Genomic DNA, 24,380 nt, shown 5'->3' on the forward strand with positions numbered 1-24,380 from the left:
GGATACTGGAGCTCCTTATAGGGGAATGGGTGAAGACTTACCTGCAGGAGCATGGGCGACTCAAAGACAGCTACAGCACTGAAAAGCTCACCACAGCATGAGTGACAGTTCCTAAAAGCTGCATCCTTGGAGTTTCTACTCAGCAGCAGTGTCAAGCTACACAGAGCATTCTCAAGTTAATGGGGAAGATAGAGGACTCTGTTGTCCAGATGATATAGAAAAGAAGACAGGAGATTTTGCAGCCCAGATGTGATCACATGAGAATGGGGTAACAAATGATAAATTTTCCACCCCCTGTGGCATCTGGAATTCATGACAAGAAGAAATTCCCTGAAAGGTTACTATTGGTAAAATTTAGCAAGAGCAAGTGACACATTCTGCCAGTATTTCTCTATTTCTACTTTAAATCTGAATATTAAAAAAAAACTTAATCCTGACCCCATCTCAACTTTGATGAATAACCCACTCGTCCAGCTTTGTCAGCCATGTTCTTGGTATACTGAACCCTCCTTTCTCTGTCTGTGTTGGTCCTTGGTGATGCTGACAGCAATAACTGACTCAATGAAGATTCACAGTGTGCCATGAGAGCCAGCCACCTGCCACACCATCCTTTCCCCTGTTTCTAGTGAGCATCTTCTCAGGATCTCACATAAATTAACATTTAGAGTTATTGGTACCTTAGAGAACCCCACATTTCAGAGATATCAGAATCCCCAACCCCTGCTTAGGGATGATTGATGGGAACTTGAAGTGGTGATGTGATTCATGGCCCCTTCTTTTCTTTCAAGTACCTTTATCATCACAACTCTCACAGAGGGCTAGAGAGATGGCTCCTGGGGCAAAATTGATTTCTCAGAATGCACACAGATCCATGTTCAGATCCTACTACCCATGTAAAAATCCAGGTTAAGTCAGGAGTGGTTACCATGTACTTGGAAATCCACCACTGAGTGGTGGCGGCAGCAGGAAGGGGTAGTGCATGCAAACAGTGAGATCGCTGAACCTTGCTGGCTCCAGTCTAGTTCCACATTCACTGAGAATCCCTGTGCCAAGGGAATAAGACAGAGAGTGATGGGGCAGGATACACAGCATCCCTCTCTGGCCTCTGCACATGTGTGCACAGGTGTACACACCTACCTTACACACATGTGCATCTATAATACATACACAAATACTATCATGAAAATATTGTCACAAAGAGAATTGAAACCCATGGACCCCCAGCCTCAAATGTCTGAGCTCTCTCTACATTCAGAGCCATCTGTCTATCTATAACTATTACCTCCCTGACATAGAAAAGGAAGGGTCACTCCATCAACACATAAAGGCCTGATGCTTCTTTAACTATTCTTTCCTTTCTCCCCTCTCCTAGCCATGAAGTTTCTTCATTTAGTCTTTCCTCAGTTAAGAAGTCACTCAATTAAAAAAAAAAAAGAATAAAGGAGTTCCTGCTGCCTGTCCACCTGTTACATATTCATCCTTCCTGTCCTTCACACCTCCCCCTTGTGTCTCCAGACTAACAGCCCCCATTTTTCCACCTCATTCACAACCAGTCAGCTGCCATCATGATTTTCTTCCCGCATCATGAAAACCTTATCCCAAAGACCAGTGGGATCTTCTGATTGTCAGATTATCTTAGCTCTCCTCAGGGTTCCTTGGAATTGGTGGTATTGGTGGTTGTTAGATGCTGGAAATTTTGCTCTTCTAGATTTTTAGGTAATCCTGCTTCCTGAGTTTTGTCAAAGTAATCCTTTCTTTGTTAACAGTGCTTTATACTTTAAATGTTATTTCTAAATCTTCACGAAAATGCAACAAACTTTTTATGGGAATTCTGCTTGCAGAATTTGAAGCCCTAATCTCGGCTACATTTGAAATGGTAACTTTCCCTCCCTTCACACAGCTTTATGGTTTATACTCATGATGCTGTACTCATGCATGTTAAAACCAAGCAATAAAACAGAATATTTTAAGGGCCACATAATAAAAGAGATATGTGGGGCTTTTAGAACAAAATGGCATACAATAGGTTTTAAGAAAATCTATTGTCTCAGGCTAAATATTTAAGATTTTTACAAAGGTTTGATTTAATTACTTTGAAGAAATGTCATATAAGTAACTAGCAATAAAAGGCACATATGGAATGCTAATCTTATGTCCTCCTAGTAAGTGTTTTCCTAAATACCACAAACACTAATAATGTAGTATTACTTCTGGTTACAATATCTGAAGCTGAAACTGAAATGAGGGTACAAAACAGATGAATCTTCATATGGAGCACAGCTGACTAGCTTCTCTACTTTGTCTATATTTCCGTCTTAGAAATCTACACACACGCACACACACACACACACACACACACACACACACACACACACTGTACACACACACACTGTACACACACATACACACATACACACACACATACACACACACATACACACACACACACACACACACACACACACACACACACACACACCCTTTTCCCTCTTCTCCCTCTTCTCTCCTTTGCTGATCATAAGAACAGAAAGTCTACCTTAGATTTAATGGTCTATTTCAAGAACATCTTTCCTTCCACAGTTCAGTCAGCTGCAAACTTGTAGTGATTCATTCAACATCATCGTGACAAACTTCCTAATGGCTATACAAGCTGTAGCAGTGGCTTCCTAGGTAGCCAATAAACCAATCTGTTCATGTCCATGGTACACAGTTATACTGCATGCTTCTGCCTCCACACAATTGAGAGACTGACTTATACAAAGGGGATTCCAAACATGCCCCCTAAATAATGTCCAACAGCTTCTTTCCAAGGTCTTTTCCTTCAACTGTGGGACATGAGCAGGCCTAGAAGATTTGGACATCATATTCAAAATGGAGTGCCAAGTGCCCAAGTGCCCTGGGTCTTACACGAAAGTTGACCACAGAATTTGAGACTAGAATGTTAAATGTCCCTGAGGCCTACAATGTGGAGAAGCATCCTGGTGTGTCTGCAATGGGTCAATCCCTGAGCAAAATCCTACAAGAGTCCTCTTGTGTGACTCAGGAGAGAAGCTTAGGGTGACAGCTTTCAACTAAGACCTAAAGGATACAAATGAAACTGCCATGACCCCCAACTAAGAAACTAAGCAATAATGGAGAGACCACCTTAAATGCCCTTCCCCTATAATGAGATTGATCACTACCTTAAATGCCATCCTAGAACCTTCATCCAGTAGCTGATGGAAGCAAGAGCAGAGATCCACAGCTAAACACGGAACTGAACTCCTGGAATCCAGTTTCAGAGAGGCAGGAGTGATGAGCAAAGGGGTCAAGACCATGCTGGGGAAACCCACAGAAACAGCTGACCTGAGCAAGTGGGAGCTCATGGTCCCCATACTGAGCAGGTCCTATGGGGAACCAACATAGGACCAAACCAGGCCCCCTGAACAGGGGTGTCAGTTGGGAGACCAGGCATTCTATGGGACCTCTGGCAGTGGAACCAGCATTTATCCATAGTGCAAGGACTTTGGGAGCCCATTCCCTAAGGAGTGATACTCTCTCAGCCTAGATACACAGGGGTGGAGTGGGGGGGGCGGTTGGCCCTGCCCCAAATGATGTGACAGACGTTGTTGATTCCCCCTGGGAGACCTCATCCTCCCTAGGTAGTGGATGGGGGGTGGGATGGGGGTTTGGTGGGGGCAAATGGGAGGATGGGAGGGAGAGGAACCTGGGATTGTTATGTAAAATAAGATTGTTTTAATTTAAATTAAAAAGAAGGAAGGAAGGAAGGAAGGAAGGAAGGAAGGAAGGAAGAAAGAAAGAAAGAAAGAAAGAAAGAAAGAAAGAAAGAAAGAAAAAGAAACTGCAAGACAAAGCCAAAAAAGGACCTTACTAGCAGGAGGAACAGGAAACATAAAGAAATCACTTCTCCTTGAAAAAAAAGATTGCAGCCAGACCAAAGGTGGCTTCAGGGATGTTCAACACAAACTGCTACAAAAGGTCACAGAGGTGACCTGGGCTTTGCTGCCCTGATGGTTCACAAAGGAAAACATTATATCCTCATTTCAAACCCGGGGCTGGGCAGGAGGACTATGAGAAAATGATCAAACTTTCCATTTGACTTCAATTTTGTTTAATCTGAGTCTGAATTTCATTTACATAATCTGTTTCATTTGCAACTTAAAAGTTTTTTAGTATTTAACCTGTACTGAATTCATCACAGTTATCATTGTTTTGGATTTTCCAAAGGTTCTTTCTAGCAAAACTGCATGCTTGTTGCTTTTAAATCTGCCCCCAGCAGAGAAATCTAATAACATAAACTTGTACAGAAATTAAATTTCAAGTTTTTTAAAATGTCCCACAAAATACTGAAATTTTTATAAGTCTCCTAACCTAAAATGGCAAATGAAAAGAAAAACCAATAAACCAATTTAAAACTTGAATTGGCTTTACAGGAGAAACTGTCTTATCTAAAACAATCTGTAAGATTATGTTAAGAATTACAAATATTTTACGTACTTAGCTGGTATAAATGCTAGTATGGACTAAATAGGAGAATATTAATACTGTAAAATATACTTGCTTGACTCTCTCTTGCCGATTAGACTATCAATTCAACTTCTGTCTCTTGCAAACTGGTATTTCTTCATGATCAGGAACTTTCAGGTAGAAAGCGGGATTAATTAATTTCAAGTGAATGCTATCCTTCTATGAAAGATTTAAGTGATTTATATGCACCTATAATGTGTGCACATGTTTGTCTATGTGCTTATGTGTATGTACATACATATTTTTAGAACAAGATGGATTCTCATTCTACATGCTACAATTATGATTAACAGAACAGTCAGAGTGCCAAGACTGAGTAGATTTAGACAAACAAGTTTGGTTTACTCAAAGCCTCTTTGGGGTTCATGTTAGACTTGCCACCACTTTAAAACACTTCAGTATCTTCCAGCCTGGCTTGACAGCACCTGGTTGACATTTTATTGTTTTCTTTAACCATACCACTGACTGTCATTCTGCATTGCTTTCACTTCCTAGGTAGGAGGCCAACTGTTGTAGATATTTCAGTGTCTGGTTAAGCTGTATTTAACTCATATCTTTTCTTGTCTTGGGGTCATCAATCTGTCCAGATGCCAAAGTACTTAATTGTTCTGACCCAACATACTATTTAGTTTGAGATGTCTAACCTAGCTCAGATAGCTTATCTTTTGTGGATTTATTGATCTGTTCATTCAAGAGATAGTCATTTTGGGACATCTATGTGGTAAGCCACAAGATACAGAGATGAATAGAAGAACCTAGCCATTTCCCAGGAGACCTTACATTCTAACAGGTGACCCAGACCTGTGCATATACAGAATGGTAGGGATAAAATGATGTTGTACCAATGAATCAAGTAGACCACAAAACAAACAGAGGCCCTGGTGTAGCTGAATTAAGCACGTGCATGCACAGAATGTGCCTTGTCCATGTGTATGGGATATCACATCATCAGGAAAAGAACAAAGAAAATACATTTTAAATCAAGAAAATATTTCTTAAGCTAAAAACGCTGGAGAAAAAAAAACAAAACACACACAGGAGAACTCTGGGGCAATCTGGCTCAAAGGATCCGTGAGCAGCTAGCTCTGCACATCCAGCTTACAACATGAATGATGGATCAGTCTATTAGGGACCTTGAAGTTTGTCTTTCTTTCTTTCTTTCTTTCTTTCTTTCTTTCTTTCTTTCTGTCTGTCTTTCTTTCTTTCTTTTGGGTTTTTCAAGAAAGGGTTTCTTGTGTAGCTTTGGAGCCTATCCTGGCACTCACTCTGTAGACCAGACTGGCCTCAAACTCACAGAGATCCACCTGCCACTGCCTCCCGAGTGCTGGGATTAAAGGCATGAGCCTTGGAGTCTTTTTTATACCAGCCATTTCCAAACTATTTCATATTTGGCACTCAGAGAGAGAATGTCAACATATACAGTCACCCAGTGAATAAACTACTCTCTTCCTAGTAAGAAATGGGTGTCTCAAAAAGCTAGTTGCCATCTATCCCAAGTGTCACTCCTCCCCAGTCAACACACACATACGAACTCATGCATTCACAAAAATCCATCTATACACACACATCCATGCAAGAGTATACATGTGTTAGTGTGCACACAATCAGATACATGCACATACATATTCATGCACTTACATATTCATACACATTGCATATTTATATGCATGCACACATATACAAACACTCATGCATGCAGGACACACAGAAGCATCAGAGAGTAAAGGAATTAGCACTTTGTCATTCCTGCATCCACTCAGGCTGTGCTACTTGGACGTTCTACTGGATGGTGCTGAGTGGTGAATGGATTTAATTTTGAGAATGATAGGATCAGATTCAATTTTCTTAGACAAGTAATTCACAGAGAAGAGGATTTATAAGAGAAATCTCACTAGAGAAATGGCTCTTTAGATGGAGATTGTCCTGGGAAATGGAGAAGCAAAAGTAATGATGCGGTTATTTAAAAAAAAAAAAAAGAAAAAAAGAAGAAAGTAGTGTTTCAAAGGAGAAATGTCTAAAATTGTAGAAGCAGATGATAAAAAAGGAATTATAGAGAGACTTCAAAGCCAACAAGTATTTGTCACTTGATTTATCGAGAAAGTAAAACATTAGCCAATCATAAGCAAGAATGATAAAAATGGATTGGGTAAAACAGGGTAACTGTACGAAAATACCTTACAATGGGACAAGAATTCACTTAGAGACAAATTCCAGGGCTGATTTTAGCCTCATACCTTTGGGAACATTATTTTTTTCCCTTTCAGCCAGTCTCTTCTGCTTCATTGACCTCAAAGAGGTTCTGGAATTTATTAGCCCATTATTTAAGTATCATATGCTCTCAGGAAATTCTAAAGTGGAAAGAAGCTGTCAGCAAAGATTACAAGAAACACTTTGTTCCAGAAATTTGAACTCACAAGGGGAGCAAAAGCCAAAAGCAGAGCCAATAAAAATTCAGGGTAGCCCCGAAAACAGAGAAGGGGGTTCTTTTAAGCTGTGCTTTGTCTAGAGTAAATTGTTGCTCCAGATGAGATCATTAATACTGACCAGTCTTTGGTCAACAGTGAATATGGACAGATAGTAACTAAAATGTCGAAAAAACTGGGAAAGGGGCTTCAGTGAAGACACTCCAGTCACTGTCATTGGCAGCCATTCCATCTAGTTATTAAACAGCTGATGAAAATTATCTGGTTGGCTAAAGTTCTACCCTCATAAAGCAGGGCACAACCAGTGCAGTTTTCAAAACTAAGAAAGTTCAGGAAGAGCAGGATTGCTTGTAAAAATGAATGCTGCTGAAGAGAAAATGAAAGTCCTTAGTGGGTGGTATAATTTTTACTTATGGCCCTAACAGTTAGGAAGTGGAGGCAGGGGGTCACCTCCTCAAGGTTATCCTCATATGCATAGGCTAGCCTGAGCTATGTAAGCTTTGTCAGGAAAAGAGAGAAAGAAAATGACAATTGTTCTTTTCTAACTACTAGAAAATAAACACTCAATCTGTGTGTGTTGCACTGAGATAAGGGTGATGTCAGCAGCTGTGTTACTGGCATTTTTATAAGGATAAGAGAGCACTCTTGCAAAACAAAGCCACAAGTCAAGGCAGAAAATAGTAAATACCATCATTAAAGCATGTTACAGGGACACTGAGCAGCATCTCAGACGAAAGAATCAAAGGCAACATATAAATCATTCGAGGTCTATGGGATTCTTCAGGAATAACTGCAATAAGCGTATCCCTGAATCTGGAAGAACAACACGGTAAATATTAAGAAAAAGTCACAGTGTGAATATCGCACAAAGAGGACATATTCATCTGCAGTGCATCTCAGGAGTCACATAAAATAGGAAGAGAGAGCTCAGTCCCTCAAAGTTCGTGCTGCTGGGGAAAATAAAGGGTAGAGGCAAACATCATTGCCAATAAAAAAATGAAATGAAAGCTGAATGCAACATATCATGGACACTCTGGCAAGTTCTATACTCCCACCTCCCAGCAACAGCCTGCAGAGAACCTGCACGACACCCATAGGTGACCTGAGGCCACAAGTTCTTCAACTGAGTTTTGTTTTGTTGTTTTCCTGAGCAGAGTTTACAGGGGGGAGTGTACCTGTCCAGAATAAAGCCATTCACAAAAGCCAAAACCTCTGGTATCAAAATGTGACTGACTAGTGATTTTCCACACTATACATCAGCTACCCTTTCCCATGTGAAAAATCCAATCTTAAGCCCAGAGAAGATTTTATCAGGACACAACCCTCTCTGAGGGAACAAGAGTACATTGTTGGGATTTTTACAAATTTTCACATAACTGTAAACTAAACATAATTTCTGAAATATGGGGAATCAATAGTGGAAGAAAAGCGTATTGTCAAGAGAACCATACTGATAGCCACTGTAGCAGTGTTATAAGACAGGGCTTTAAGACTGGATCTTAAGAGCAGTGAACGTCTTTGTCAAGAGAAATGAGGGCTAGAGAACAAGCTCACCTCTTCAGGTTCCTCCTGCCTCTAACACCTTCCCTCTCCCATCTTACACAGAGGCAATGCAAAAGCCCTTAGCAGAAGCCTCCAGAATTGTCAACCAAATAAAATTCTTTTTCATTGATCAACAGTCTCAGGTATTCAATGATAGCAACCAACAGCCACTGTGGGTGTCTATGCCCTGCTTAGGAGGCTCTGCATTTACCTGAGGCAATACCCCTTGCTATAAAGACCATTTCTCTTTTATTTCTTCTCATCTCATTTCCCAGTGTAAGGAAGACCTAAGAATACTGAGGGCATCAGAACCATATCAGAGCACACATCAGAACCTGAGGTAGAGATGGGAGCGAAGAAGGTCTACTTGGCATGATTGCTCCAGAGTACAAGGAAGCCATAATGTTTTACGCTGGGCTCAGGCCAAGGGCAGCTTTTGGCACCCTGTTCTCCACTATTTCAACTAGAGTTGATGTGCTGTAGCACATTTCATTAGCTCTATGTGCTTCCTCTGTTTAGTTTTGCATGCTCGCTGGGAAGTGAAGGACCAGAAGCTTCCAGAGTCATAATGGGAGCAACGGAACAGTCACAAAGATGGCATTATGTCATCTCCTCATCTGTGGGCTTGTAGGGGATCACAAAGTTTGTTTAAGCACATGGCAAAGCATTCCCAGTCACTGCCTCTGAAACCCTCAATGTTTTAAGGCACTGTCAAGTTCCCTTGCCTGGCAGACACAGCATGGTGCCCAGAGGCACTTGGGGTGTTGTGATGACCAAGCCCAGAGCCTCTACTTAGCATAGCAAGCTATGCCTTCTAAAAGCTCAGATTCATCAGACAGAAAACAGTGGCAAATTAGTGACAATATAGACTAGTATTGTGTTCCCTAGTAATGAAGGAAAAGTTGCATTGCCCTCTGCCTCTGGAATAACTGGTCTCCCCTAAAAACCCTCTTCCTGGTGGGTACTGCAATTCTCTTTGCATGAACTGAATGGGCATCAAGTTCCTGCCCAGCTTTCTTTCACATGAATCACCTTATAGAACAAGAAAATTGCAATATAATTGAGGAACAATGACTAATCAGAATATAAGGTTAGAATAAATATTTGGGGCTGGGGTATAGCATAGTGACAGGACACCTTCCTAGCTTGCAAGAGGTTCTAGGTTACATCTTTGATATCACAAAACAAAAGGAATAATAGTTCTGGGTGGTGGTAACACTTCCCTTTAATCCTGAGTGTTAACTCAGGAGGCAAAGGCAGGCAGATACCGGAATTCAATGCCAGCCTGGTCTACAGAGTGAGTTCCAGGATGGCCAGGGTTATATAGGAAACCCTGTGTCAAAAAACCAATATATATATAAATAATATATATATAAATAATAATAGAAATGAGGAGGGGAGGGAGGAAGAGAATGAGGGAGGAGGGAAGGAGGGAGGGAGGGAGGGAGGGAGGGGGGAGGAGGAGGGAGGGAGGGAGGGAAGGAAGGAGGGAGGAAGGAGGGATAATAGTAATGAATCTAGTAACTGGTCCTCATCTTCCTGATTTTTTGTCTTCTCTGAGCTAAGCACATCAGGCAGTACAGGAACTCTCTTTCCCTTGATTCAGTGACAAGACAACAAGCAGTGTTGCTCAATATAAAAAGAAATGTTTCCATTCTTATTAATTATTGGTAAATACACATAAAACTGTGACACAAAAGACAGCTCGAATACTTCCTAGAAATGGGAAGCACTAGGACATATGACAGTTTCAGGCTAAAGTGTGAATCTGAGGCATAAGAGCTCTTGTCTAACAGCCCCCTCAAGCATTAGAATTTCTGTTCCCTTCCCTTAAGCCTAGTCAGGCTGTCTGACTAGAGTTTAATAGACAGGACTGTGTGGATCCTCAGGCTATGTCATGGGAGATCAGAGTTTCTGGTGGGCTCTTTATCACTGGGTGCTAACCCTTGGAATCCAACCTCCATGCTTCCAGAGAGCCCAGGAGAGGGTGCTGTTGAAGTAGTGTACTTCCCAGCCTCAGCTCTGCCACACAAAACAACAACCTGTGCCAATTTCCCCACCAGGTGGACATGCTATCCCAGAAGTTGGTCCTCTGACTCCTAACCCTGGCTAAGACAGAGTAGAGCATAAATGAGACTTTCCTGCTGAGCTCCAACTGTCAACACTGAGCAATTGTTTTTAAACCATTCCAATAGAGAGTTCCATCACTTATTAATATACAACTAGCACAAGCCAGCTGCATATGGACACAGTGCCACTAAGAGGTTAAATGATGCTCCATAGCCCCAAAGCTAGAAAGTGGCAAAGTTGGAATCCAAAACAGGGTCAGTGTGATATGTAAAATAAAGTCATGAGGATAAAGTGGGACTTTTGCCTGTATATTTGTGACTTGTGGTTCTTAAAATCAAAAGAAATTGGAATTTTTTTAAAAAATGAAATATTCACAATCTGCTTAGTTCTAACAATGTAAGTACAAAAATCTGTCCCTTTATATTAATTTTCTGGGCATTAGAAGTATGTTATAATTTATTGATATATTTTCAAAGATAAAAACAAAAGACCTTGTCAAAATCATAAATATGCCTAGTTAAGACCAAGCAGATATTTTTTTTTTAAACTCAGCGATGGGGCTACAGAGACCAAGATGGTCAAGAGACTCCCCACCTTCCTCAAGAATTGTCTATACAAAGGAGCTGGTGCTGACCATGTTGGAAGTCCCACTATAACCATGCCCTCAGTCAGCCCCTACACCAAGCATGTTGCCATGATTAACCAGGCCACATCCTACAACTACTTGGTGCCTGTTCAAGACAATGGGAATATGTCCAGTGCGCCCAGATAAGGAACTTAAGGCCCAATCCTAGAATGAATAAAGAACATTTGATTACTCCAACAGATGAAGGGGGCTCCCATTTCTGTAACCCCCAATAAAAATTCAAGAGTAAAACTTCCACATAAAAAGTAAATTAAACTACAAATTGCCATGGTTTATAAAATGAGAATCATAATTAAAGTGATGTTTTGATAATAAAAGAAAAAGTTGTTCCTAGTTGCCCAATTCTTTTCACAAATGTTCTAAGCTTTTGGTTCAGAAGAATTTTGAAAATCCAAAGAGATGCAGATACAATGAAAATGGACTCCAGCCCAGAAAGGAAGAACCATATATCAACAGTACCAGAAGTTTCTCCATGAGGAACGAGAAGCACCAATGCCTGCATGGCCTCTGAGAAGCACAGGGAAATTGTCACAAATGAAGGGGGCTTGTCCTATAACCCTAAAGGACTGGCTTTCCATTCTCACGTGACATGCAGTGAAATATTGCTCACACAAAGCTGCTGCATTAATTACCACATATCTTGTCCATTTTATGTGCTGAACATGGAGGGTGATGCACAGCATCTACTTTGTATTCTTCATTTCTGTGTCAGCGAAGTTTGCAGTGGCTAAGCAAATACAGCCAACTCGGTGTCTTGAATGGAAGCTTCATTCATGACCTAAAGAGTCCTTTAGATGAATGGAGAAGTTACAGTAGATCATGAACACAAACCCAAATTTGTACAGCAAGATGGGACTCTATAGAGTAGGGCTGTAATTCATTCAGCTGGGTGAGAATCTTGTCAGGGTTTCAGAGGGCTGCAGTGGGTAACCACAAAGATATTCAATTACAAGCAACATTGGTTCTTCCAGGAAGATGCTTAGCTGTGCAATTGAAAGTTGGCACTGGAAATGAGTTTGAAGGATTGAAAGGGGGCTTTTTCCTAGTCCTGGCCTCTCCCTTTGAGACCCTATGAGACCCATGATAGCAATGTATCAGTTTCTGGGAATGGATGAGACAGCAATGGTCTGACTTTTCTAGATAGTGGATGCCAACTCCTAATTGTGCTAATTTATTTCTATAGTGCATGTCACACTTCTGGGATGTGATAACCAGAGTACCCAGAATTCAGCCTCACTGCCCTGAAGTTCCCTGGCAAACTGGCTGGATGCTGCCTTCTCCCCATGCCTGCATTCCTGCCGTACTCACTCTTATCCTACAGCCTACAGTTCCTGTGTGACGTTTTGCTGTTGTGACTACAGATTTCAAATGATTTCAGCCTTCTGATCCTCCTTTTCTAACACCTTTGAAATCCTGGTCATGCTTCCTCTAGACCTGTTTTACAGAAACTCATCTCAGTATTGCTACAGATGCTAATTCTGCAAATTCTCTTTCATTAAGTAAATTTGAAGTGCATCTTTTCCTTCCATTCTTACCAGTGGAACATGACAGCCTTTCCACAAATTTCTAAAGCTGAAATCTTTTTCACTAAATCATTTCCAAGTCTTCTATTAAGTCCCCTTAATAATCCCTCCATTGTGTTGTGTACTTTTGAATGGAAAATGAATCACAAGCCATGTGAACTGTGAGTTATTACTACCCATGGACCACACTACTGGAACTCATCCATAAAGAATTCCTGGTATTTTCACCTTCTTCATTACCTCCTACTCAATGATCCCTCCTTTTTCGCTTGATTTCTTTGTAGTCTTGTCTAGCTATAGGTGGTTTATGGTTTATGATGTCTTCTTCAGAGGTTTGAAAGTTTTCTATTACTTTAAAATGGTACCCCAGCTAGGTAAGCTGCATAACCATATATCCTAGTTTGTTTGAACAGCCCCTGTTCACTGTTGCTCTGGCATCTCAGCTAGCACAAACTTTGTCTTAGATCTTTTTAGTTTTTGAATAAAATATTAATAATAGTGTCTGAAGTTTTTGGAAGAATAAGTGAAGCATTCTCTCAAGCTCTCTTATAGTCTTATTGAGGCATGAGAGATGCATATATGAGAAATAGAATTCTCCTTTCAACACATGGTTATATCTGTAAGAAACTTAATAATAATGCTGCCTTCAGAACTTAAAGGGTAAAGAATAGCTGTAAGTTTTCTTTAAAGGGAAGAATAAGGCTGGTCACTGACTGTAAATCCGTATGTTTAAATAGAGAGACTAGAGAAAGTCAACTGCTTCCTGGACCAGATAGGATGGAGAACCCCAGAAGTCACAGGGCCCACTAGCAGTGTTTCAGCACATTGGAGTTCGTGGTGCTTGCTCCAATGAGAACATGAAGAAGTTTAAACTTCTGTGTTGACCCACTAATGGAGAAATTTCTGAGAGTTAAAATAATGAGACTTGTTTGCAAACCAGATTTTTGGGTAGGTTTGTTTGTTTGTTTGTTTGGTATTTCAATTTATGGCATCAAAGTAAACTATTTGGAATAATGTTATAAGTGCTGGCATTGTACTAAATGCTGTGGTAGCTCAGTAATAAAATGTTAAAGATGCATTATTGTTGTGGAGATAATAGAAGTTCATACTTTTGATAGAGCACAACAAATGAATAAAAACATGAAACAGCATTCTTTACTAAATTAAGACCTATTGTAAAGTAGAAAAGTATATTTAGAATCCAGGTTCACTGGTACTTTATAACTTTATAGCAATAAAATTGCTTAACTCATGAAAATAGAAACCTCTAATTTTCAAATTTTATACACATGTGTAAAGCAAATATGCTACTATATTTTTATGATGAGGTGGACATTGAAAACACAGCTTCAACATGGCAAAAATAAATGTTTTATTCTTTCTTCTCTTTAGTAATCAGGCTTTGGAAAACTACCTTGCAAATGAATCTGTCTCATATTATAGTAGTGAATAGATTTATAAGTGATTTGTTTTAGTTGTATTACATGGAAAATTGGTTAAATTTTTTTTAAAAATTATTTAACAAAAAAGGCACCAAACATCAGCTTTTGGAGATTTTAGTAAATTGCAGTAATTAGAGGTTTATAAGAAGAAACCACTGAACTTTGTCCTTACCAAACAAAAAAGATCAAATTAATAAAATCTCAAGTGTTACACAAGATTGAAGTTTTCATTTTTATATTTTCCCTTTGAAATATTTTTGCCTTAAAATGACTCCTGGTAAAGTTCCTGTTTTAATTGTCCAAGTTTACATTTTTCACCAAAATGAACATAAATTGATTAGAGGCTTAAAATTTTTCATTATATATAGGATAAAACCCATCAAGAGTAGATATAATTCACAGTTTTGTCTTATAAAATTCTTGCCAAAGGAAAAAATAACATTCATTATACTAAGAGAAAGATATAATAACCAAACCATAGTTCTAGAAAAATATTTGGACTGAAGTATCTTACATATATCTTCTGTTTAGCCAATTTGCTTGACGTTTCACAGACCATTAGAAGGCTATTTCCCCAGTAAGAAAACATTATGGCTTTCAGATTCGCTTCTGTATTAATTTCAAATTTATTAACCCTAGGCCAGTGAGATGTATGAGCAGGTAAAGGAGCTTACTGCTAGCCTAAAGGCCTGTGTTGCATCCCCAGAATGGTCATGGTGGAAGGAGAGAATCAACTACTGCAAGTTATCCTCTAACCTCCACATATGTACCAAGGCACATGTACACATACATACACCATCTTAGTGTTTCTGTTGCTGGGAAGAGACACCATGACCACAGCCACCATGGCCACATACACACATACACACTGTCTTAGTATTTATTGCTGTAAAGAGGCAACTCTTATGAAGGAAAGCATTTCATTAGGGCTGGCTTACAGTTTCTGAGGTTCAGTCCATTATCATCATGGCAGGAAGAATGGCAGCCTGCAGGCAGATATGGTACTTGAAAAGGAGCTGAAAGTTCTACATCTTGATCCACAGGCAGCAAAGAGAGGCTGTGTGCCACACTAGGTGTAGCTTAAGCACATATTTGACCTCAGAGCCCACCCCCACAGTGACACACTTCCTCCAATAAGGCCACATCTCCTAATAGTGCTGCTCCTTGTGGGCCAAGCATTCAAACATGAGTCTATGGGGATCACACCTATTCAAACACCACTCACACACAAATAAATTAAATATATAATGTTGGTACTAGAGAGGCAGCTCAGCAGTTAAGGGCACTCGTCACTCTTAGGGAGGACGCTGGTCAGTTCATAGCACCCACATAACATCTCACAACCATCTGTAACTCCAGTTCCAGGGAATTAGACACTATTTTTTTTTACTTCTTGTGGCTCCTGCAGGCACATAGTGTGCACGCGGGCATATACTCAGACATACATGAATACATATTAAATAAATATAAAAATAAGATTTTTTTCATTTTTATTTTAAATATACTAAGCCTACAAAGAAACTTCAGAGAGGATAGTAAATAGGTTTATAAAAATCATATAATTTATGTTGAATATTTGTTTATCTTAAAATACCAATGATATACCAACAACAGAAGTGATTAAGAAACAGATTAAAAACCATAAATTTATATGAAAAATACTGATTCTTTTAATATGATATTGTAATGTCGAAATCAATATACAGATCTCTTCATTTGATTTTACTTTGATGTATATATATCTTCTAATGTTTCAATATTGAATGTGGTTATAAAATCAAACTGTTTACTATTTATACATTGTTATAGTTATTTATAAATTTTGTGTATTTTCTTTTCAAAAGTACCCTATAAGTTATCCAGTTATAATATCTTCTATCTATAATTCTACCCACAGATACAAAGATAAGAAGGCAACTCTGAGATGAAATGTTTTCAGGGTCTCAGGCATATTGCCTCTCCTCACTTCCCTCTTTATAAGGTGGTGTCCTGTTAACCCCGACAGAAAAAAAAAAAAAAAAAAGATGGTCTCTGGCCCTCTTGTCAACCAGGGGATTCTTACAGATATTCCTTGCCATTTAGTTACTAGGCACCCACAGGCTCATATAAATTTGTTGAGCTGGTGAGAATTTGCTTGTCCTGGGCTTGCTTCAGCTACCCAGAGGAAGTGAGATGGTGGAATAAGTCATCAGTTGCCAGAATGACTACAGTTAGTGAAGAGTTCAATAGAAACTCAAGGCTAATTCATTCATTTCTCAACCATAGTTCCTGAAATGCCTGTCTTTAACTGTAATGTAATATTGTTTGCATACTGTGGATCTTACTGCGTGTGCACACATACTCATTCATGTCCCTGAGAGTCCAGTGGTCTTTTGTGCCTATGTATCCATTAATAAACTACGATTATGCAACCAAACCTTAATTTAGTGGTTCTCCACCTTCCTAATTCTTCGACCCTTTAATACAGTTCCTTGTGCTGTGGGGACCCCCAACCACAAGATTACTTTGTTGCTACTTCATAACTGTAATTCTGCTACTGTTGTGAATCATAATGTAAATATCTGATATGCAGGATATCTGATATTCCACTCACAAAAGGGTTGTGACTCACAGGTTGAGAACCACTCTTTTAAAGTAACATTTTCAGTGGAAAAGGGGAACAAATGAAACAAATTAAAGATTTGGAAGAAAAAGAGTAAGGCAGAAGGCAATTATAAAAATGATTACAAAATTCACCACGCCTCTAGAGATCACAGGCAGAGCCTCATGGTGTTCAGAACGTGGAATCTTTGCCAAAGAAAAATGCTTCTTTCTTAAGAATAGCTTGAAGATAGAGGCATGGAGACAGCTTATGTGACTTCTCCAAAGTGTTTTCATTGATTCAATGAATATTCTTAAGAAGGAAGGTAAAAAGTGGATCTTGGCAAGCAAAAGAGAAAGCATATATTTTGAGATATGACGAGACAAACATATTATTTCAAACCTCATACTATTTCAAATGACCACATTTTTTTTAACCAAAATCAGTAGCAACTGGTTTTTCTTTTTTCAGGCCCTAAAAGTTCAGGTTATTTATGTGTTTCTTAAATTTTCCCTACAATATTTTTAGCAGCCCTTCCTGCTCAACATTACCTTCTTCCACTTTGTAGGAAATGATATTTCCCTTTGTCTTATACACATATAGTCTACTTTAGAATTCAGTGTTATGTGCATTTTCCTTAACACACTGATCCAACCTGGGCTGCTGTATTTCAGTTGATTTCATAGGTGGACTAGACGTGCACTCCCACTGCCAGGATCATGTTGAGTTAAAGCCTGTTAAACCTGTAAGTAGAGGTGTGATGGTGTGCTAAATATTAATTCATCTAACCTGGCTTAAACTAACCAACTCTGGGGTACTTTTGACCTTCTCTGCTCCTCATTGCTTTAATTTTCATTCGTATTAAAACAACCTTTCTCATGTAACCCAATGTCATTATTACTTATCCCAGAAAGGATTTCATGTAGGTGATGTAGCATGTGCTTCTAAAATGGTGCTCTTGTCTAATCTAATTTTTCTTATCAGCTGTTGATTGGTTCCATTTGGGAAAACATGATTATTATTGTTCTACAGAATTGGAGACTGAGTGAGTCTCTGGGCGTCACAAAAGAGTAGAGTCCAGACTGACAGAATCCAGGTACCTTCCTCAACACGTCTGAGGCTTACATCATCTGTCCTATGGCTTCATGGGAGAAGGATGGATGAGTGAAGGGAGTAGTCTTCAGCAAGCACAATTCATCTGAGCCATAGTTATTGTGGGGTATTCACCAGAGAAGACTGCTCAGACATGGGTTTAAGCCAAAACAAAGTCTCTATCAGTCAGCTGTCTACTATGCTGGGTATTCAGGGTCCCAGTATAGCCCAAGCCTTCCCCAGGAAGAGCTTTTTAAGAACAAAAATCATGTTCTAGACCTTCATGGTAAGTAATGGAAGCAGATGCAGAGATCCACAGCCAAGCACTGGGCCGAGCTCAGGGGTCCAGTTGAAGGTGGGGGGGGGTCATATGAGCAAAGCAGTCAGGATCTTTATGGGGAAACTCACAAAGACAGCTGACCTGAGCTAGAAGGAGCTCAGTGAATCTGGACTGATACCTGGGGAACCAAATTAGGCCCTCTAAATGTGTGTTACACTTCTGTTACTTGGGCAGTCTGTGGTGCCACTGTCAGTGGGACCAGGATTTATCTCTACTGCATGAACTGACTGTTTGGAGTCCATTCCCTAGAGAGGGATACCTTGCCCAACCTGCCTCAACTTGATATGCCAGACTTTGTTGACTCCCCATGGGAGGCCTTACCCTTACTGAGGAGATGATGGGGGGTTGGGTGGAGAGAAGGTGGCAGGAGTGAGAGGAGGAGAGGAAAAGAGAACTGTGGTTGGTATATAAAATGAAACAAAACTTTTAAATAAATTTTAAAAATTAAAAATCATGTTCTAGATTGATATACTTCAGTTAATAAGAACAGTTAGCCAGATACAGAACTGCAGAAGCCAAAAGGCACGGTTAATACATTTAAAGACTTTCCTAGAACTATGGACTTCGATGGGTTAGGCCTTTGTTTTATTTTTGGCAGGAGGTGATATCTACATGCTGAGTTTTACAGCCTGGATAGTACTTTAACCATGGAGTCAGTTGTGCTAAGGTCTGGGGGCCTATTACAGTTGCTGCTAATTTTTATTTATACTGAGTGTTATTTACAATTTTAAAAAAACCTCAGGAATAAGTTTTCGACATTCCTCAAATAAATGGAAAAAGTCAGCAACAATTGCTCCCATAGAACTGTTCCAATTTCAGATTCAGGAAGGAATCTTGGTCACTGGACTGATAAAAAAAACTTAGAAAATAAGGAAAGATGCTCAATGACTCCATTCTTGGGAAATTTTAAGTAGAAAATAGACAAGCATACAAGATAACAGTTGCCATATGCTAACTATGTTGCCTACACGGTCTCATTTAATTATTGTAAAAAGTATATTGATATATATTAATATTCCCTTTTATGAGTAAGGAAACTGAAGCTCAACAAAGAATTAAGGAGCTTTCTCAATATCTCATTATTAGTAGGTTGAAGAGCTGGCCTCCCCCCTAGGTAATGAGGGGTCACCTAGCCTGAGTAAGTAGATGTATTGAGATGGAATTCCTGTATGTTCAGCCTAACCTTACATAATTCCATGATAGCTGAGAATACATCCTGTGAAGCCATCTCTGGTGCGCAGCCACATAGCAAAGGCTTTGATGTTGCCTTATCGGCACTTTGGTCCCTGCTCAGAGCTGCACCCCACCACCACCCCCTTAGCACCTCTGGGGACTGAGCATACAAAGGAGAATTAGTTAAAGCAAAGGTAACTCACGCACCATCCAAGTCAGCACTTTGCCCATCACCTGATAGACATTTAAATAGGTTTTGGGTTCTTAATGTAAATCCAAATGGAAAACATCTGCCCTACATAACATCCTCAGACCAGGCATCATCTCACTACTTTTGCTTTTGGAATATCACAAATGAGGTGCCCCAAAAGTTAATATTTGTAGGTTGGGGAGCTTGGCAGGGGTTGTAGCAATTACCAGGACATTAAGTAAACTGGAAATGAAAAGAGAGCCAAGACAATTCCTACTGATAGCTTGGAAAGCCTTCATATGTTTGTTGTAAAAGGATAATTAATGGACTCTTTAATCTGACCGTGAAAAAAAAAAAAACTCTACAGAGAGATTGCAGTGTGAAAAATGCTGCTGTGTAAGAGAGTATATTAGGAAAGTTATTAAGAACTGTAATTGATTAACGTTGATAATAGAATTTCCTTTCTCTGGGGACTTTAAAGAATAGATTATTAAACACCTGTGCATCTCTCAAGGCACATGTGGCATGCCCCGGGGCAAGTGATTTCCTTTTATGTTGTCTGTGTCTCTGTGAATCCAGAACACATCCACTTGAGATCACCTACCCAGCTTTGATCAAACCTTCTATCTCTTCAAAGGGTTTTCTCACTGTCCCCACTCACTGCCGGACCTGCACACTTCAGTGGAGTGTCAGCATAATCTACAGGCTGCAAAGAGCTACAGAACAAGGCTCTGCTTTGACACATTATGCTTATTATCATGTCATGTGACTATGGAGTGCCTTTCAACTGCCAAGGGGATGGGAATCTAAAAGCTCAAACTAAGCTGAATTGAAATCATTGTGTGTAGAACAATTGAAAAAAATCAGTATCTGTTCCTCCCCAGTGTGCAAATGTTGCAGCACTGATTTGGGGAGCATCTGTCAGATGTTTGGTTTCCTTTTATATTAGACTGAAATGCACCCAGCCAACTGATACCACAGTATGTGTGCATGTGCACAAGCACAAACACACACACACACACACACACACACACACACACACACACACACACACCAGCTTGGAGAAAACACCAGCTCTCTGTACCAAATTGGTCAAAAGGAGAATGAATGCTCAGATAATTTTAAACTTTCATTAAGCCTCTTTAATCTACATGGAATATAAAACCAGATTTCAGGTGGAAGCCCCGTTATTGAGGGAATCAATAGAATCGTCAGCATATTCCCAGACACGTGTTCATGAACAGGTGCTTTTCTACTGAGGTGGGATTGATAAAAGCTGACAGCCCATTCACAGGTAGCACTCCATTCCCATGTATCAGCATCAATTTGCTCATGGTCAAATTTTGTGAATGTACAGAGACCAGTTGTGATGGGGTGATTAGTTTACGTAGAGCTGGCTTTTTTCTCTTTCTTTTTACAGTAATGCTATCAAACCCCCACTGATTAATTAATAAGTTTAATTTAATTTATAATCACTAACTGATTAACCACAATGGGGTGAACCACTCATTTCCCTGGGGGCTGGCGATAAAAAAGGTAACTAGTGTCTGAGTATTGGCCTCAAAAGCTCATCACCCAGGAGAGGAGACCTCCATAGAAAAAAAAATGAACACAAAATAATATCCTCAAGTTAATGTTTTACCCAAAGAGAAATGGCTGTATTTCACTAAGCAGGGACAAGCTTCTATGAGAAATGATGGTGAGAGGAGGACATAGGGTTTATAAAAGGAATGAAGACCACCACTTTACAAGACAGTTTGGCAGTCTCTCACAAAATTAAACATACTCCTTTTACATGACATAGCAGCTGAACTCTTGGGTATTTCCTCGAAAGAGCTAAAAAATTAGGTCCACACAAAAATCTGCACATGATGTTTATTAGCACTTTACTTAGAATGGCCCAAACTTGGAAGAAACCAAGATATCCTATAAGACATGAATGGAGAAATGAGCTGTAGCAATAAGGCAACAAAATAGTATTCAACAGCCAAGAGAAATGACTGTTTGTCGTAGGCAGATATTACTAAGTGAGAGAAGGCAGACAGAAAAGGCTATGTGCAGTGTTTGAGTCTGAACATATGGCATTATAGAAAAAGCAAAGGCAGAAGACAGTGCACAGATCAGGGGATGCAGGGAGGATGGAAACGGAGACTAGAGATGGTTTTGGTGGCAGAAATTGTTTGGAAAGATAATACATTGCTAGATACATGACACTATACCTGTTTCCAGATTCACAAAATATACCTCAATGTGATATATGGGTTAGGGTACAGTGATGTACAAGTGTAAGTTCAGCAATTATAACCAACATAGCCACTTTCTCAGAGCAGTTGACAATGGCAAAGATCATGTACAAATGTGGGGAAAATCCCCGTACCTTCCTCTCAATTTGGTCATGAACCTAAAAGAAAAGAGGTTGAGGAGGAAGGGGAAGAAAAAGAGGAGGAGGAGCAAGAGTAGGAGAAATTGGGAAAATGTCCCTCATATGGAAGCTGATTTGGTTGTTCATAAATCTCTAGAGCAGGGTTTTACTAAACATTCTTGACTCCCAATCCTTTTTCACCCAAGAAAAATTGTATATGACACCACAGCCTATAGATACATAAGATTAATATGCAAATTAAACACTGGTAATAAATTATAAAACAATTTTGATATATGCCATTTTACCATTAAAGACAGAAACAAATTTGGGTAGCAATGTCCTGGATATTTTGTTTATTTTTACATTACTAATTTTGGCTGAATATCTGATTGCATAGGATGTAAGGAATCTTCACTGGCATTCAGAGTTTATTGGCATTTTGATTTTATGGTCCATTCCTGCTGAGGGTACCATTTTGAATAAATACATAATAAAAAATAGTAGAAGTATGTTTAGGAGCATTCATGAATTGCTAGAAATTCTCTCCTAATCCAAAACCAAAATTCACTTAATGATCTTTTACAAAATGCAAACCAGAAATTCAAACAGCAATTTTCAAAGCTAAACATTCAAACAAAACACTATCCAATATATGTTAGTTTAACATATGCTGGATAATGACAGTAAGAAAATATTAAGTCTCTGTTTTCTACAGTTCAATCATGTGTTTCTATGAAAGCAGAAGACTTGTACCATTAAAAACACAGCAACTCATAGTGTCCAATAGTCTGAGCTGCATGTTTTCAGGCAGCATTTGTTGGTATTACATAGTATGCTTACATGAATAGTACAAATTTTGCTGCAAGAAATGCCCCATGTTCATTACGTATTTCATGTTGAATTAACTTTTTATCATTGTACATTCAGAACCCTTTTATTATCAAATCTAATGACACATCATAATGGATGTAACCCACAGAGTAAGAAGCTGGACTCCAGAGGGCAAGATCAAACTTCATGACTCTCCCATTTGGTGTCTGACACTGTGCTCACATAAGATGGGAAAATCTGTAAGGAAGAAGGTACTAAGGAGGAACAGGAAGCTTGACAGTTCTTGGTGAAGACCCCTAGCATGCTCAGCAACCATCATGCCATCATCTATACAGTTCTAATCATTATACCTACAGCTATGAAAATACTTTCAGTAGGGACTAGGGAAATGGCTTCTTCAATAAAGCCCTCACCACACAGACATGCATATATGAGTTTGATCTCTAGCACCTATTTAAAACGTCAGCCATGGAAGCATAGCCTATCCCCTAACTCTAATGCTGAGAAGGTAGGGCAGGAAGATCCCCAGAAATTGCTGCTCATTCGATCTTAGTAAATCAGTGAGATCCAGGTACAGTGATGAACTCTATTCTTAGAAAATAAGATTGAAGGCAAGTTTGGTAGCATAAACCTTTAGTCCCGGCACCAAGGAGGCAGAGGCAGGAGAAATTTCTGTGAATTCAAGTCCAGCAATGGCTACAGAGTAAAACTTGGTTTCATAAATAAATAAATAAATAAATAAATAAATAAATAAATAAATGGTGAATGAGGAAAAGATTCAAAGTCACCCTCTAATATCATGAAACATATGCATACATGTGCACATGAGCACCCACACATATATGAATGCATTCTTACATGCAAACACATGAGACACTTTCAGTGGTTGTCTGCTTAGTGCGGTTGCCAATATGGGACAAAGGTCAGAGTTCGCTTGTGTTGGAGCCCATAATATTGCCATAGCTGACAGTTCAGGAGCAATCTCACTCTAAGTCCCATTGAGGTCTCTACCAGGACCTCTCTGACTACTGCTCACAAAGGACTGTACCTACCCTGAAAACAAAGAGTAAGCTTCCACCTGAGAGCACAAAGCTAAGTGTTCTAGAGGCAATTGGGCTTTGAAGAGACATCTACACATTGGAGGCAATAATGACAACAAGGAGAAAGGGCTAACAGAAGCAAATTTACCTTTGAAAAAAATAGTAATGCATAAAACCACATACAACAGTGAGATGGAATTTCAGAGAACTACATGATGAGTGACTAAATTAAACTTTGTCAAAATCATGACTCGTGTATTTCCATTCAAAAGGCAGCATCTGGGTAGCAGGAAATGAAGTCCCATGTAGCAGTAATTCTTCACATAAAAGTAATTAGACCAAGGCAGTTTATCAAAGAAATATAGTAGCTGAGTTCCAGAGTGCAGAGTGACAGTAGAGTTAGATCACATTCTTCGAGATGGTCCAAGAGGAAGGCACCCTGGGGCCATAGCTTAGAACAGTCTGATGAGATCACTGATTCTGAACTCGCATGCCACTCTTAAACTTTTTAAGACTTCCAGATGAGAACTTGACTTTTCTGCAGTATCTTGACTTGTCTGATTGCCTTTGCTGGAGACTAATTTTTCTTCACAAA

The 24,380-nt window shown here is 39.5% G+C and overlaps 1 protein-coding gene across 1 annotated transcript in view; it reads left to right on the top strand.

The window, feature by feature from the left end:
* Nucleotides 1–24,380, top strand: part of Nkain3 (sodium/potassium transporting ATPase interacting 3) — a 358,162-nt gene that overhangs the window by 316,161 nt on the left and 17,621 nt on the right. The window contains exon 6 of the mRNA XM_027402969.2: nucleotides 17,429–17,499. Within this exon, the coding sequence (XP_027258770.1) occupies nucleotides 17,429–17,499 (71 nt within the window). The remainder of the gene's footprint in view (nucleotides 1–17,428; nucleotides 17,500–24,380) is intronic.

This window comes from Cricetulus griseus, chromosome 2 (assembly GCF_003668045.3).
Source record: "Cricetulus griseus strain 17A/GY chromosome 2, alternate assembly CriGri-PICRH-1.0, whole genome shotgun sequence".
NCBI lineage: Eukaryota > Metazoa > Chordata > Mammalia > Rodentia > Cricetidae > Cricetulus > Cricetulus griseus.